Source organism: Glycine max, chromosome 8, assembly GCF_000004515.6.
Source record: "Glycine max cultivar Williams 82 chromosome 8, Glycine_max_v4.0, whole genome shotgun sequence".
NCBI lineage: Eukaryota > Viridiplantae > Streptophyta > Magnoliopsida > Fabales > Fabaceae > Glycine > Glycine max.
The window spans coordinates 23,179,457-23,196,884 of NC_038244.2; the positions used below are offsets into that span (position 1 = coordinate 23,179,457).

Consider the following 17,428-nt stretch of genomic DNA (forward strand, 5'->3'; position numbering starts at 1 on the left):
TTTAAATAACTATATGACTTAATTTAATTTTAACATATTTTTAGAATTTAAAGTGATAATACATAATTAAGTTTGGAGATTAATTTAAAGTGATAGGATAATGAGTTATTTTAAATTTGGTAGTTCCCCATAAGGCCTCACACTTTAGAAGTGAAATTCTGATTTTAAATCAAATTTTGAAAACTATTTAATTTTTCTGTATCCTATTTATTAAAACATCTTTAGAGACAATAATATATCCAAATACTCATAAAAAGAGAGTTGGAAATAGGAACCGCCAGAAATTATTTGCGAAAAGGAGTGTTGAAGTAAGGTCCAAATAGAATAAGCCTTGGTTGTGGCGAGTGAGGAGAAAGAAGAAGAGAGGGACGATGGACGAGAATGTGGAATTGGATGCTTGGGAGATTGAGTACGTTAGTTACGGTGGGGAGCAACACCTCCCTCTCGTAATGAACCTTGTTGATCAAGAACTCAGCGAACCTTACTCCATCTTCACGTACCGTTACTTCGTCTATCTCTGGCCTCAGCTTTCTTTCCTGGTGCTTCCTCAACTTTTTCACTTTCAGATGGTATGTAAGATGGGGAACACCGTAACACTTTCAGAGGCTACATTGTCATGCTGGTTGTCATCAAGCCCTACAGAGGAAGAGGCATTGGTACCAAATTTTAAAGAATTTATGTGTTAATTTCCTGTTTTGTGATGTTATTATTATATATTCTAAAAAATTCTAATGCTTGGGTTTTGGCTTTTTGCTTAATTTTTCTGCGGCTACAGAGCTTGTTACTAGGTCTATCAAGGTGATTATGGAATCAGGTTGTGAAGAGGTATGTATGTGCAGTGTTCTGTAGTTTAAGCATGTGGAAATGAATGAAGGCGGAGAGAAATAGAGAAAGCTTTTAGTTTCCCTGTTGGTCGGTATGAAAAACTGAAAACATGAATTTCGCTGTGTTTTCATCCTAAACAATAAAAGTCAGTAGATCGGAATTTGGGAATGATTGTTATGTATTTATCATAGAATTCATGTGTTTCTTCTTGATGATTGCATCTCAGTTAAAATGCTTTAAGGTGTACATGTCCAATAATTACCCTGTTGATTGGATGAAAATGGCAAACTCCCAAATATGATTCACACTTATTTATTCCTTTACATGCGGAGCAAAGAATTAGTTTTTGCAATTTCATTGTCTATTACTCATTTTTCTTTATTTCCTTTTCATGTGAATATGAAACTTAAAATAGGAAGAATATTATGTTAAAATTAATGTCTCACGTAAGAGACACGTGACTTATGTAGAAATTAATAAATAAATAAATAATAATTAAGAATTAAATTAAAATTGGGTTGAATAAGAAAAGTTTATAAAGATAAGTGATTATAAAATGAGTTAATAGTCACTAATGTAAAAAGTTCCCTTTCTAACAGAAAAATATTTTTTTTAATTCCTAGTTATCACGAACTTAGAGAGATAGAAAGAATAGTTAAGGAAGTCAAACTCATAATTCTAGTTCTGTCTTCTCTTTTTTTTAAGAAAATTAAAGTACACCGAAGAGAAGTCTCACTATAGAGAAAGATACACATTTTTTATCTATTATTTATAAGAATTATAGGTTTTAAGATTATGTTGATTTCCTATAATTATTAATTCAGGAAACCTTAAAAAAAATTTCATATTCAGCTTAAAGGAATGGAGCACAAATCCAAATCTCTTGTGAACTAGAGAACACAGCCCCATAATACTACCAGGATAGTGCACTCTCCTCCCTAGGCCAAGGCCACCTTTACTACCCAAAATGCTCATCCCCTCACATTCCAGCCCCTCCCCTATATGATTTCCCTCATCCATCCCCTCTTACGACTCTCCAATTTTCTCCTCCCAATCTCCTTTTGCCAACTGTGCTTTCTGTTAAGCATTTCCCTCTTTGAACCGATTTCTCCGCTCCTTCTCTTCCTTCTTTCATCAAATCCCATCCTGTCCCCCTTTTCTCATCTTCTCTGACACACCTAAAGGCCCATTTTTTTTCCGTTTCTTCCCTTTCCTTATGTGTATGCAGGTCAACGGCTCACCATCTTACTGGCAGCCATGGTCTTATGTCATTTATCTATCAGTTGCATTATGATATATTATTGCAAATAGAGAAAATGTAGAAACTGATAAGAAATTGAAATTGGTACCAAGAGTTTATTTGTGATTATTGTTTAACTTTGCTGACTTGGATGTTGTTTCATGTGAGAAAACAAGGCAAGGATGGGCACTTGGATATAGAGCAGGACATGCAACTTGAATGTATATTAGAATATTAAAATCCTTTTCCTCCTTGCAGTTTACTCCATGCAGGCATGCACCTCTTAAATATATGGCGCAAAGACGAGACTAAAACTATTTGTTGATTTAATATGTGTGAATATTTAGTGGAAAAGAAAGATTCAAAAGTACAGGTTTACTAAATTCTACCTATATCAAAATGGAAAGATGTTTGTCTTAACTTCTGTTTCTAAAGTTGAATTAGATATAGCAGTGAGAACATGTCCATGTTATGGAACTGTGCCTTGCATTGTCCGATTCTACAATCTTCATTAATTAAAGCTGGATTATGATAGTGCCTGTGCCTCTTTTTTCTCTGCTTCTAAAACTTCAGTTGTATTCTTGTTTTATGCTATCTTCCATTTTGTTTGGTAAAAGAACTCTTGGAGTAGCATATTTTCCGTCCCTCATTTTGTTATAACCCCTGTTCTTAAATTTTTTGTTTTTCCTTATTGAGTGCTGACAGCTAGTTACGAGATTAGTTCATTTTGAAGTAACTAATCCTACTGCCATAGTGCCATGATAGATTTTTTATTCATGTGCATGTAGTGAAAAGACTAGTATAACCAGACTTATATTCACTTAGCTTAAGCCTAAATTGTTTAGAACTTGACTTTAGAAACCAAACTTAATGGTTAGACTCACATTCTGAGTTATATATTTATTTGTATAGGTTACATTGGAAGCGGAAGTGACAAATAAAGGAGCACTGGCACTGTATGGTCGCCTTGGCTTTATTAGGGCCAAGCGTCTCTTTCACTACTATTTGAATGGAGTTGATGCTTTCCGTCTGAAACTTTTATTTCCCCGCTCAGAGTTGCACCCATCTCTGCCTATGATGTCTGATAAATACGAGAGCCACATGCAAAGTGATCATGGTGATGCACCATTTAAAGAATGATTTGGTTCTGTATTTTGAGGAAACACCTTGAGCATATTGCCGTTGTATTAATCACGCATATCAATTCTGGTATAATTTTTTTTGCAGAATAACTCCTTCACGTGAAATCACTATCTATGTAGAAAAAAACATCAGGTGCTTTAGGATCAATTTTAAGCTTTCTTTTGGGATGAAAAGTCAAATGATTTGTATCAATACGAGATGGTCGTGTTCAAATTTTGAATACCACTTGTTCAAAAAAAAATTTGGTGAAGGTCAGGGCACTTGTTCAATATTTATTGAGAGAAATAAGCATAAATTTTGAACTTTGTATATGTGCGCAACGTAAGAGAGGATTTATTTCCTGATGTCTTAATTAAGTTTGCTGCAATCTTCAAGACTTTTAGGTCCAAGTGATGAATTAATTATGTTGTCAGTGGCCATTTATTTGTACTCCACTTGCTGAATGCATATTTGCTAGAATTTTCTATTTATTCCCAACTTTAAAATGTTTAATTGTTATCATTTGTTTTTAAATGGAAAAAGTGATTCATAACGACTTTAAACTTGTTAATTTTAGCTCTTTTCTCATGGTGTTGGTTGGTTGAGTTTGTGACATAACACAACCAAACTTACTGGTTTCTTTGGCTAAATAATCTAGTTCGTATTGAATAAATATTTATCATGTAAGTATTTATGTATGAGTTATTTCTATAATTAAATAGAAATTATAATATAAAAAAATATAGGGAAGTTAAGAAATACTATAATAATTTTTAAGGCCAAGCCTACGGCCTACTTGTGTGGTCTAACATGTTTCAAGGCTTTTATGACAATGATACCATTTAGTTTCTAGAATTTCTTTCAATAAAGCTAATCCATAATGCTACTCTTAAACAACCATCATTTATGATTTCCATCACAAATCATACAACAAAATTGGTTTCAGATTCCCATATATAGATTGGAAGTGAATAGGTAATGAGTTAAGATAAATTTATCTTTGCTTTTATTTTACCTAAAATTTTGATTGAATCATTTATAAAATAAAACGAATTTGATCAAGACTTGAAATATGAGATAAGACCGGTAAATCCAACATTCTAACATAATATATTAATATCAAGTGTCGGAATTCCAAATACGTAAAGCCATATACACTTTTGGAACTTTCTATATGAAGCATACGTCATGAGACATGATTTGCTTTGCGAAAAACGGGTGTAACAATGGACGAAAGATACTTCAATCAATTCACTACTTCTTTTTCTTTTCCTTTTTTTTTCCACCTCTCCCTCCTTTAATTTCTCGAAACAGAGTGAGTTCCTTCTAATATTGAACGACTTATCCTTCGTATATTGGTATTTGCAGACCTTTGTTCAACGCTAAAACTTTCCACACCTTTTCTTTCTTTCTTTCTTTCTTTCAAAAAGAGTGAAAACAACCACTGTGAATTTAGACTAGACAGAGAGAAATGATAGGTTGTCATAATCTGATGTGAATTGATCTATAAATTTGATGATAATTTTTCAACAATTTAGATGTTTAAAGATTGAAAAATATTTAATAAATACAAAATCACTAATCTTATTTAAAAAATAAAAATTTAAGAACCTAATTAAAAATTATCAATCAGTTCAAAAGCATACAAATTAATTTAATAACTAAAAATGACACGATATTCTTTCCAACAAAAACTTATACATATCCATAATTAAATTGGAAATTAAATGTGGGAACCATGTCTTGTGCACGCTTAAAGAAAGATACATTAATCCCTGACTCAATATTCTACAGCAAAATTGACAGATGCATATACTACTAGCTAGTCAAGCTTTAAAATTGCTTTGCCCCTAAATTGCCGCCACCGTTACATACCTAAAAAATCTTGCTATTTTTAGAAAGGAAAATTGTGGACGACTAATTAATGCCCATGCATGCGATCAATATTGCCGTTACAATACTGTGATTACAAATTAATTAAGACTTGAAAAACTTTAATGTTACGGTACGTTGGAAATCACACAGAATAATAGTACCATGCTAGTGGTTTGAGTGATCATGTCCTTGTTGATCATATTGTTGTTGCTGATTGTAAAAGTAGGATGAGGGAGATGAGGAGGAAGAAAAAGTGGTAGAGAATTGAGAACTGAAAGGTTGGTGTTGTTGTTGTTGGTTGAAAAGATGGGATGTGTAATAAGGGAACTCTTCATCACCACTTGAAAGAATCTGTGCATATTGATACAGATTTGGGAAAACTTGGTGGTCATGTGTGGACAATGAAGGAGGGGCAACAGCATCAAGAGAAGAAACAGACCCAGTTGCACTAGAAGAAGTGGAGGAAGTAGCATGGAAGGGAAAAACGTTTCTGTTTGAGGAACCTTGTTGGTGTTGTTGCATATAGGGAACATTTTGATGAAGTCTTTCAGGGAAATTGAGCTTAGCTTTTGTGCCTTTGAACTTGAGTGCTGCTTTGTCATATGCAAGGGCTGCATCCTCTGCTGTTTCAAAGGTTCCTAGCCACACTCTTGCTGCTTTTTTTGGGTCACGGATTTCTGCTGCCCATTTCCCCCATGGTCTCTGCCTCACTCCTCTGTAGTGTGGCTTCTTTGTCACCTCTACACCATCACATGCATATCAATAACAGATTGGACTTTATAATTTAATGTGCTCTTCTACATAACTCTATTTTAATGTGTAAATTTTACACTTGTCTAAATGTAGGGATAAAATGTAAATATAAATAAAAATGGTGTAAATATATATATATATATATATATATATTCTGCTACGTGAAGAAACTCTCATGTTTTAGCTCCCTTGATGTTTACTTTTCGACATTTTCGCCAAAGACGAGAGATGAATAGATAAGAAAAAAGAAGAAATGTCACGACAACTTGAATATAAGACAGGCGCATGCATTGAATTTCTTTATTTACCAAGTTGTCGACATGCGACTTATACTAATATTGGCATTCAATTCTTTAGTTTTGAATATTTTTTTTATTTTTCTAAACAAGATGTGATCAGAGACACAATATATATATATATATATATATATATATATATATATATATATATGTATATATATGTATGTATATATATGTGTGTTTCTTTCCTGAAAGTGAGAAAGCAACATATAAATTATTTGGTATCAGATAAATTTTGTGCATCATTTACGTGGTATGTGGATATATCATTCAATATATATAACGTGACATTTATATACAGACGCACATGGATCTAAACAAAGGCAAATTAAATATGTGTTACATATAGATGCATGGTATTTAAGAAGTACTGTATCAACTGTTATTACATTTATGGTTAAACTAATTACATTTTTATATGCTTAATTCATATTACCGCTATTTAAAAAAAATATGTTCTTTCTTTTGAGAAATTATGTAACTTATATCTTAATTCCTTTTTATTTAAATGAGTTAAGGTTTTTTAAGGTTATTTTTTTGCTATATATGAATCTCGATGTTATTTATAGGTCATTTTGAACTTCAATTATTAATTTTGAAATGTTAGAAAATGAGGTGGAGATTTTAATTAATAAAATCTCAAAATTTTTTTGTAGAAATAAAATCTCAAAGTTGACAGGTTTTGTTAATATAAAATTATATATTTTTTTTAAATAAAACTAATAATGTATATTTAGTATTTACAATTAGCTACTAATAATACTAGCTAGGAGACATATATATAAAGACTCGTTCCTAATTATTCAATACCATAAAAAAATATTTACGTTAAAATAAATTAAAATGGAGTAATATTTTTCCTGTAAAATAAATGAAATGTAATTTTTCAAAATACACGAGAGAAAAACAGTGCAATTTTCTTGGGGCGAAAAGCAGTGCAATTTTCTTGGGGTGAAAAATAGTGCAATTTGAGAATCTTTGAAAAAAAAACGTATTTTACCTTATATTTATTAACAACAAAGATCATAGATCGTTGTTCGTGGCTTGGAGAGTTGGAGTCTAGGACATTTTCATAAATTTATGAGATGGTAAGTATATACTTGTTTGGATTTAACAAGGAAGGAGGTATCGCAAATTCCAAAAACAAATGGATTCTATTTTCACTTTTAGTTTGTCATAGAAAACAAAATTGATTCAACATAGATCCACGAATCCACCATTTCCATTAATTGGAATTTAAAGATACAGAAACTAAAGTGTTTTGTTTTTTAGGAAACAAAACAATGAGCGATTGATCACTATAACATATATAAATTGTGTCAATTTTAGGAAATTAAACATGCTAATTAATTAAAATAAATTAAGATAGCTAGCAAATTAACCTTGATCTGGAGGAGGTTGAGATGGGTATGGTTGAGGTTGATCTTTGACCACGGAAGTTGAGGAAGGAAAGGAGTTTGATTGTGGCATGTGTGGGTTCCGATTGGTAGTTCCCATAACTTGAGAAAGAGCAGAAACCATTTCAGACATGTCAGTTTCTGAAGACCAAGATGCATAATTATTATAAGCATCAAAGTCTTCTACTGTCCCCTCTTTCTCCTCTGATGCTTGTGAAGATAGTGGAAGCTTGCCATATTGCATTCTTGGATCCACTTTTAGTTTGCTGCTCTATACTCTCTTTCTTATGAAATATGATCGTGTGGTCATGTCAGTATTGGTATATAACCCACTCATACCAGGCAAATATAAGGGCTGAGAACAAAGCAAAAAATAAATGTTATATTGTTATTCCTATATTAATTCAAGTTCTCGGATATCCCTTCCAAAATTTGATTACTATAGAAAAAAAGTTTTTGAATTTAGACTCATATTTAAATTTTGTAGATAAAAAATATGATTCTTAGATAAAAATTAATCATAACAAAATCAATAAATATTTTATATCAGTAACATTTTTAGGAATCTTACGCAAATAACATGAAAGACCCAAAAATCCTAATTCAAGTTTGGTCTTCTCTCTTTTTCTTCACTCTCTCAACTTTCTTTTTTCCCATAATTAACCATGATTGACTCTCATTTGAATTTTTATTTAAAGTGGTTCCATAAACACTCAGCATGTTGTAGTAAAGTCTTCTTATTTTGTTAAAATATCTGTTTAATTTTTTATTCCTCTCTTAATGTTAACGGCATTAGGAATGAGTGCAAGTTTACGGTAGTTATGAATTTATATATTTTTAAGTGAAAAAAGAGGGAAAATTATAACTGGGATGTCCACTTTATGGTAGTATCTACATAATTCATATTCTTTTTACAGCTCTCACATCTCAATTGCTAGACGAAATCCATATCTCTTGACTCTTGTCATATTCTTCTACACCAATTGGCTCTGGAACAAGTGGCTTCATAACGTTTAAAGAATAATGACAGTGACACGATTATAAGTGACTAAAAGAAAGACACATTTCTTTAATTATTATAGGTTATTTTTCTTTTTAATAAATTATAAGGTTTTTCAACACCTTCATTGATGAGTGGGATTAATCTTTGAGGGTATTTTTTGTTAGAGAAATTCGAGCTCATTCTAAGAAAAAAAATTGATAAATAATCCGTGTATTTGGGATAGCTAATGAAATTTGCTATTTTAAAAAATAAAAAATAAAGTGTTTTCATGCATTTGAAAAAATTTGAAATTTATGATTATTTTCAATAGTTTTTTCCCTAAACAAAATGTTATTCCCAAATTAATCTCAAATTTCCCAAAATCTTTAAAGTAATTATTACTAAAAAATAATTTATGTTAATTACATTACAACCATATAATTGATTGACGGTATAAAAAATATTTATATTATTAGAGTCTATATTCTAATTAAATTATTATATTATTTTATCTTTTTTTTAGTTTTCGTTCCTAAATTTAATGGTAATTATCTTATTTTCTTAATAAAAAATAGGCAAAATTATATTTTTAGTCCCCCTAATTGTTTTCAATTTTGATTTCGGTTCCTCTTCAAAATTATTGACGAATTTTGTTCTCTTGTTTTATTCAATCACACAATCTTAGTTCCTCAATTCAGAATTGGAACAAAGGAATATTGAATGTCATATGTTACGTTTTTATTGGATGATGATTGTCACGTGTCATGTTCTGATGGGATGTCAACTCCATGGAAGATGAAATGTATTGTTGTTGTCATTCGTCAATCAGAACATGACATGTGGTAGTTATCATTCAATAAAAACGTGACATGTGACAGTCAATATTCTTTTATAACAGTCAACGTTCAATTCTGGACTAGGGGACTAAGATTGCCTGATTGAAAAAAATATAGGGATAAAATTCGTCAATAATTTTAAAGGGGAACCAAAATTAAAATTGGAAACAAATTGGGGACCAAATGTTTAATTTGACCTAAAATGTATTATGGGAAGTTTTCAAATTGATAAAGTTATTTTTTTTTAAATTGTACTATTATAACTGGGAATAAAGTAGATTTAAACACCCAAAGCTAGTTTGTAGTGGAAAAGTCTTTATAAGAAGTATTTTAAGCATATTTCTATTTGACATATTATTGAATATTATATTCTTTCATGCTCCCAATTAAATATTTACAAGCATACGTGAAGTTTATATAATTATATAAACATTTAACTAGATATAACTTTAAGATCAAAATAAGTTCTATCATATTGAAATAGACAATGAACCTAAATATATTCAGATATAAAAATTTGAGTTGTTTACATGAAATATTATGTTCAAATCTCATAGTCTTATTGTAAAAGCACAAAAAAAATATTGAAACAGAAAATAAAAATAAATAGATTTTTAAAAGTTAGCTCGGGAAAAGATTATTAATATCAAAGTCATTAGAAAAAACATTTTGGTCATATGCCTGCTACCTGATATATATGATCTTTACATATACATACATATCCATTTATATATGCATGATACAGACTTGACACACTTACTTACATATATATCCATATCAATTTTAAATAATTAGAAGTTTGTCAATGACGTTTGCTGACAACACCCGTCACCATTCATAGACTTAGGTTTCTTAATGGATATACAAGCAGCTAGAATCAAATTGCATGTTGTGGCCTAACAACAGAATGATAATTGTTAGTCTCCTAATAGTGCAGCGTGACTTAGAATTATTTGCTTTCAAGGATCATTTCACTTGTCTATATCCCATATTTCCAAAAAAAATTAATTTCATTTAAACACTACACAAAGTTGAGTCGTACGTAGATGAAAGGCACGCATGCACCACCCTAAGTTTTAATTTGTACGCCGCAGGCATGCACGCAGTACCATTGTCCTCACTCGTCCCTGATTGAATTCAGGCATGATCGATCTTTTCCTTTGCCTTTGGTCCTTCCATCACATGCAATTAATATAATCTCTTCTTTCAACGTCATCCCATGATTGAATTCCTATCTTTATATATGTACAATATTCGTTCGTTTCATTGTCATCAATCGTAAAACAATCTGAGCCATGTTTTGTAAAACAATTGTTTACCACACGCATTTGATGACGGTTCCAAAAAACATGTTAATATGTAAGGCGGTTACAATTTTATAAATGAGATTTTTAATGAAGATGAATTTTAAAAAATCGTCTTAAAAGGTTGTCATTCTAAGTAAGTGGGATTTTTAATGATGCATGCGACATGTCTCTCCCTCCACTCTCTTGCGCTTAGGGTTTCCAGTGAATGAGGAATTGGAAGGACGCGAACTGGATTGCAGCGCTCACTTGTGACCCATGCACAAACTCATATCCACTGCGACGACTTGGAGGATGTCCAACAAGAGGTGTAGATCATGCACCACCTCACCAACCACCGCAACATCATGGAGCTCAAGGGTGCTTATAAGGACCACCACTCTGCCAACCTCATCATGGAGCTTTATGGGATCGGCAAGCTCTTCCACTGGATCATCGCCAAGGGCCACTACTCCGAACATGCCATTCCGCCAGATCATGACGGTGGTCCTCGATTGCCACACCATGGGAGTGATGCACAGGGATCTCAAGCGAGACAACTTCATGTTCCTCAACAAGGACGACAACTCGCCGCTTAAGGGCACAGACTTTGGTCTCTCTGTGTTCTTCAAGCCCGATTAGTTTCATTCCGTTTCTTAAAGCCCCTCTTCGTGTTCTTGATCGTTGGTCTTCCATATTGAGTGGGTATTTTGGTGATTGTCATTTTCGTTTGTAGATTTGTTGCTTGTGTTATTCACTCTTGGTTTAGGATCTTGAAAAATAGGAAAATTACTTTCAATCCAATCGTGATACTAAACACTCAGAACTTCAAGATGATATCAATGAATTAGAGAGGTAAATGGTATTTAATCCAATTTCCTTTCATTGTGCAATATGTATTTCTCAATCGAGCTATGTTTTTATTTTAATACTTGAGTACTTGATACGTAGAAAGCTTGTGAGCTTTCAACAATGTGTTATGAATTGTTTTCTTCCTAGGGGTGTTGATAATCACATTTCGCCTCTGCCTAGTTTACCTTTTTTGTGATTTTTGATGTGGTTTGTTTTGAGTTTTAGGATTCATGTATACAACAACGAGGATTTGATGTTGTGTGCTTTCCCATACCATGACAAGCCTGAATTTGTTCGAATAGTACAAATACTTAATACAAGGTTAGGAAGATATTATTATGTGTTTTTGGTTTGATTGTGATGTAGACTACTACTGGTTGGAGAGGCTTCTGATGTTTTTGTTAATTTTTGTAAAGGAATACTAAGTGGGGGTATCTTGATGGTGTGAAAGCCTCTATTGCATGGCTACCTAGAATGGTCATAATACAGTAGTGCATCCGTGACAAGGGCATATTAGACGCCCTATGCAACTATATGAGTAATTGTTTTGTGTTTAGTTGTGAATTTGGAAGTTCTCTAGTGGAATTAAATAATTAGATGGCTAAGGATTTGGTTATAGGCATCTCCGTCAAAAAAGTCTCGACCTTCAATGCCTGCAATTCGCTTTTGTGCTGATGTTTTCGTTGAAGTTTTAGGTATTGTTGTGATTGTTGATTATGATCTTGTAAAGAGGATACTTCCCTTTGTAAGTCTTCAGCGTAGCATTAGGGAGGTTTCAGATCACAAGGTTAGCTTCCTAGGAAATTATTTTCCATGTATTAAAATTTAAAATTGATTATAGTTGGGTATCATATTGTAATATTTTTGTGATTACCTTCTCATTAGTAGGCAATGTAATTTCTTTCAAATGGTAGACTGTGTGAAATAAATTTGTTCTTTTGCTCTACAATATCCACTAGTGCAATATTATTCATCACAAATAGGAATAGTAGTGCAAAATTTTTTATGTGGTAAAAGTTTGTTAAGTGTTGCTATGTTTATTGTGTTAAACTAGTTTCTACTTTCTTTATAACTTGTTTCCATAAATGTAGAATCTGCTTGACTAGATCATGTTATAATCTATATTTTGTTCAAGCAATCAATTGCTTTATTTTGCATCTGATCCTTTTCTTTTTAAAACCCTTGAACTCTAGAATAGTAACATCATACAAGAATATAGTAGTTACCTTGCCTAGTTGGAGTAAGATTGGATATTGTTGTTTTGTTATAACTTTAGTATTCTTTTTTCTCTATTGGGAAAGTAGATTTTTTTTATTGGTGAAAAATGAGTTGGCTTTAATCTTTCCAGTCATGAATTTTCGTTTTTTTCATGGTTAGGCTATGATACAAATTGAGTGCTAAATAATTTTCGATATCCCTTATTTTTTCATTAAAATCAGAAATAAAAGTAATTCACCAATATAAAAGATCCCTCCAATTTCTCTCCATATTTGTAATTGTGTTGGAGACTCCCTTAAAATAACCTGCACTAAGCACCAAACAAAGACCATACACTACTAGAAAAAAATTATTTTATTATGTCAGTTAAAAGACACTTTCTACGATTGTTATTAACCTTCGTCGTAGCCAACGTCATAAAAAGTATTCACTTTCTACGACGGTTCCATAAAAAATCTTCTTAGAAAAAGGTATCCTTCTAAGATGGTTATTAACTAAACACCATCTTAAAAAGATATTTTTCTAATATGATTTTTAGTTAAAAACCGTCTCGGAAGAATAGAATTTTTAAGACGATTTTTCAAAGAACCGTCTTAGAATGTATTTTTTTATAAAAAAAATTAAAATATATTTGAGGATTCCAAAACTGTTTTTACATTCTAAGACGGTTTTTCAGAAAACCATCTTAGAATGTATTTTCAAAAAAAAAATTAAAATATTTTGAGGGTATACATGCCTATGTGTGTATCTAACATTACAACATTATAGTTTTCAATTTAGCATGCAACCCAATCCCTAAAATCCTACAGGGCTCAGTTAGGCAACTAAGCAACACCTTATGATTAGTGAATCGATATTTCCCTTATCAGCTGATAACAGTCATTTTATGATTAATGAACAACATTAAGAATTATAACGTGGATTTCACATTCTATCATAAACATGCTTTTCAACATTAGAAAACATCCAAAATAACTCTTGCATAATTCAAGAACAAGTTATGCTTATTCAGAAACAACTTATAGATACTGAAGCAATGGCAGAAGGATATGTCATGAAAGCACATCCACAAATTAGATTAAGTTTCTCTTTAACTGAATGAATGAGTTATGCCCCCAACCCTGGATTGCTTCCACCAACAATAGGACACACACTAACCATATATAGAATATCAAAATAGATCGGGTGTATGAATGAAATTGAAAATGCAAGTTAACGAGAGAATTGGAGACAATAATGAAGTACACCAAAAGATTAGTTACATTTGTATTATAGATGCATTAGATATATTAGACTGGCATAATTTGCAGGGCCAATAGCTTTTTTTTCTAAAAAGCTCAAGCCTTCTCAGTAACATTTTGATCAAAAGCTATTTGAACAAAAATAAACTAATCCAAAACACTATTATTTTTCCAGAATAAAACAACAATAGTCTAATCCCATTAAGTAAAATCAACTAGATCGGTCACACAAAATCATTGGACCCGATTAAAAAACAAATTCTCAAGGACTAATTCACTATAAAAATCCCTTTTAATTATTTTTGTCCATGTCCTTCTTGGTCTCCCTCTACCCCTTTACACAGGGCTGAAAACCATTTGATCAACTATGTTATAAGAATATTTGAAACAAATAGTTTTCCAAGCAAAGGAAAAACAAATACAACAAAAACATAGTTCAGAAAACTAGAAGTTAAATTACACATCCGAATTTCTAAATTTTGAACTACATCTTAAATTAAAGAATAGAGTATGGCAGGTCACATAGTCTGATGCTTCTTAACCAAGATTAAAATCAAGAAAACATAGCTTCAAAAGCTTCTTTTTTCTCATGAATGAAACCATCAAACTATGTTACATTTATTTAAAGAGTGAACTATGCTTTCAAACTTTAGTGTACTACTCGAATACAATGTTTGAATTTTTAAGAACAAAAATTTGTCCATACTTCAGAGTAAACAATTTTATCTAGACTAGAGAAGTTCATTCTAAATTCAAAGCAGGTAGACATGCAAACAATCATCACATATAGACAACATCAACTAAGTGAAGCAACACAAATATTTTCTACAGGATAACGTTATGAAAGTGTCTTAGCAACCCCAATAATAATCACAACACCACCACTCATTTCCCCTGCCACTATGTAACATTTTACCTGAATTGAACGGATGACCCCACCTCGAGACCAAATCGCTTCTAAGCCAAGGCTTGAGCAAGACCCAAAGAAAATGATTTGTCAGGAGATTGTACAATCGATGTGATTCTTGTTCCCCACTTATTCTAAAAAAGTAGAAGAGTAACCGATATTAGTTCCAATGCACAAGGAAAAAAGTTCAAGCTAACATATTATGAACTCATATTATGAACTCCAAACATCATTTCATCAAAGCCTTAAATAACTTAGATTCTAACCTTGCATGAAGAGTTGAATCTCATTTCCCCAGGATATTAGCCCTGAGCTTGAAGAAGACCTCCACAAATAGGAAGGAAAGCACTGGTACTTAGCTTTTTACTATCTACTATATAAAAAAAACATGTATATGGTTTTTTTTTTAAAAATAAAATATTCAAACTAAAAATATGAATGGTTGAAATTAATGAGTAATATGTAGAACTGTGTTGATGATCACACTTGCATGAGCATAGAACCATGCAGGGCTAAGCGCTTGAATGTGCCTAAGGTAGCGTGCGGAGATGGCTCCCATTGTTGTCAAATATTCTTTAAAAACTCATAAAGGCAAACAAAGCACTTGGTATGATGCAAAACAAGAATTTTTTTAGAATAGTCATGATCTTACTTGAATTACACAAACCCAATTACCCTTTTTTAAAGATTTTTAAAGCCTTAGACACTACAATCACTAGGAACTTTGTTTCCCAATCTGTTCGTTTGTCTAATGCCCCATAAACAACCTCTTTCTCATTAGGGAGTTTATAAACCTGTGATTTCAAGTTTCACAATGCACAAGATCAAAATTAAAAGAACCCTCCCCTTGTTCATTAAATTATTTTCTCAATACTTTTTCTATAATCAATTCATAGTATTTAATAAATGGTCCATTTCATACCTTGTATTACCAACTTCTCCACATTCATTTGCACCTCCATAATCTGATAACTTATAAGAAATCAAGAATCAGTAAAGGAATTGAGGGAGAGTTAGAAAACTCCAGAAACCAGAAGAAAAAAGAGATAAATCACTCTTTGTATTGGAGTGAAATGAATGTGCTCAATCTATAAAATGATAATAGCAATATGATATATCTAAAAAGTAAGTTACAGTTAAAGATACTAAAAAAATAACTAAATCTAATTAATCCAAACTAACCCTTTAGTGGCAAACTAAGTTTAATTTTGAATACACAGGATGACGAATATCAGATCATGACAGTGCTAATGAATGTGGAGAATCCAGTAATACCCCAAACCTAAGATTCTGAATGAAAAGGATAGCAATGGGTAGGCAAACATACAGTCCTAACAAGAGCAAGTGCCTTTTGGCCAGACTAAGCAGAATCTCTACTTTTCCACAAGTGGTGCTATTTCTTTCCTGTTGTCTTTTTCCCCTTTTTTGCATTCCAGGTAAAAAAAACCATTCATATAACCAAGAATGCATTAAAAGATTATGAAAATTGAATGAATAACCTACTTCTTCTCCATGGGACTACCACCTTTGCGGCCAAATTTGGATTGCACAACTGTGAATTGGATACAACTTGTCTGAAAATCAAAGCAGAATATTTCAAATTTTCAAAGCCAAATACAAGAAATGCAATTATTAATGCTATTTTCTAGAGTTGTTGTTACCTTCGGCGAGACAGTTACTGTAATTGTTCAGAATTTAGGGCCATGCATTCTCACAAGTCTCACCATACCCCATGTTTGTTCCACATTGCAACACATTGCATATACAACTTCATGTGCTTCTCTCTTCCTTGAATTAAGCAACATTTCAAAATAAAAATAGCTAGAAAGAGTGAAGGAAGTTTCATTTTTAGGTACCCTTTAATTTTCATGGTCATGGTTAGTTACAATATATGATATCATTTAACTAAAATTATTTAGTTTTCTTTAGCTAGTTTGAGAACAGACACAAGACTTAATAGAAACTATAAAGAATATGGGAGATATGGTCAAAAGACAGAAATTTAATCCAAAAAATTTTAACCATGAATAGAGCTGGTAGTCATGTATTGTTCATATGAAACAATAAAATAATAAAAAAAAATTAAAAAGCTTAGAATATCCCCCTGGAAGGTACAAAGCATGCAATAGATACAGTTGAACTCAGTCAATAAAAAAAGGAAACTCGAAGCCTTACCCTTGCTTCCAATAGAACTCCAAGACATTGATAAACCTTTTCAAATTCAGCCTTACTAATATCACAAATTTGCAACCATGCATTGTGAGTCCATTAAAAAAAAGAAAGAAAAGATCGAGATGATGCAATCCTATCCTCCAAGGGCATTGGATAGAAGACTCCAAAAAGATTGGGCCAGAGATGCAGGAGAAGACCCTAGGGTTCTCATGAGCCTTGGGACAGATTTTGGGCCCATGGGCTAAGTATGAGCCCACTTATATTTGTACGTATTAGATTAGGGTTTCATTATTTTTGGGCCTTGTATTTAGGGCTCCATAGTGTAAGGAGGGTACCCTAGTAATGTAGGATTTTCCAGCCCTTGTATTTCAGGGCACCTAACTAGTTTTTGTATTAGGGGTTGTTTTATAATTTCACGTGCATTAA

The 17,428-nt window shown here is 32.1% G+C and overlaps 1 protein-coding gene and 2 pseudogenes across 1 annotated transcript; 1 reads left to right on the plus strand and 2 right to left on the minus strand.

The window, feature by feature from the left end:
* The first annotated feature begins 307 nt into the window (after positions 1-307).
* On the plus strand, positions 308-3,355 carry LOC100796093 (N-alpha-acetyltransferase MAK3-like; annotated as a pseudogene).
* Positions 3,356-5,185: 1,830 nt separating this feature from the next.
* Positions 5,186-7,841, minus strand: LOC100796624 (ethylene-responsive transcription factor ERF113). Its single transcript, XM_003530431.5, has 2 exons — positions 7,497-7,841; positions 5,186-5,802 (listed from the first exon to the last, which is right to left on the minus strand). The coding sequence occupies exons 1-2, from the start codon at positions 7,753-7,755 to the stop codon at positions 5,228-5,230; spliced, it is 834 nt and encodes a 277-aa protein (XP_003530479.2). The 5' UTR covers positions 7,756-7,841; the 3' UTR covers positions 5,186-5,227.
* Positions 7,842-10,825: 2,984 nt separating this feature from the next.
* LOC121175231 (uncharacterized) lies at positions 10,826-11,308 on the minus strand (annotated as a pseudogene).
* Between the last annotated feature and the right edge of the window lie 6,120 nt (positions 11,309-17,428).

Coding starts and splice junctions, on each gene's coding strand:
- LOC100796624 (XM_003530431.5), bottom strand. CDS start 7,755: ATGCAATATGGCAAGCTTCCACTATCTTCACAAGCATCAGAGGAGAAA. Junction 5,803..7,496: donor TCAACCTCCTCCAGATCAAG/GTTAATTTGCTA, acceptor GTGATGGTGTAG/AGGTGACAAAGAAGCCACAC.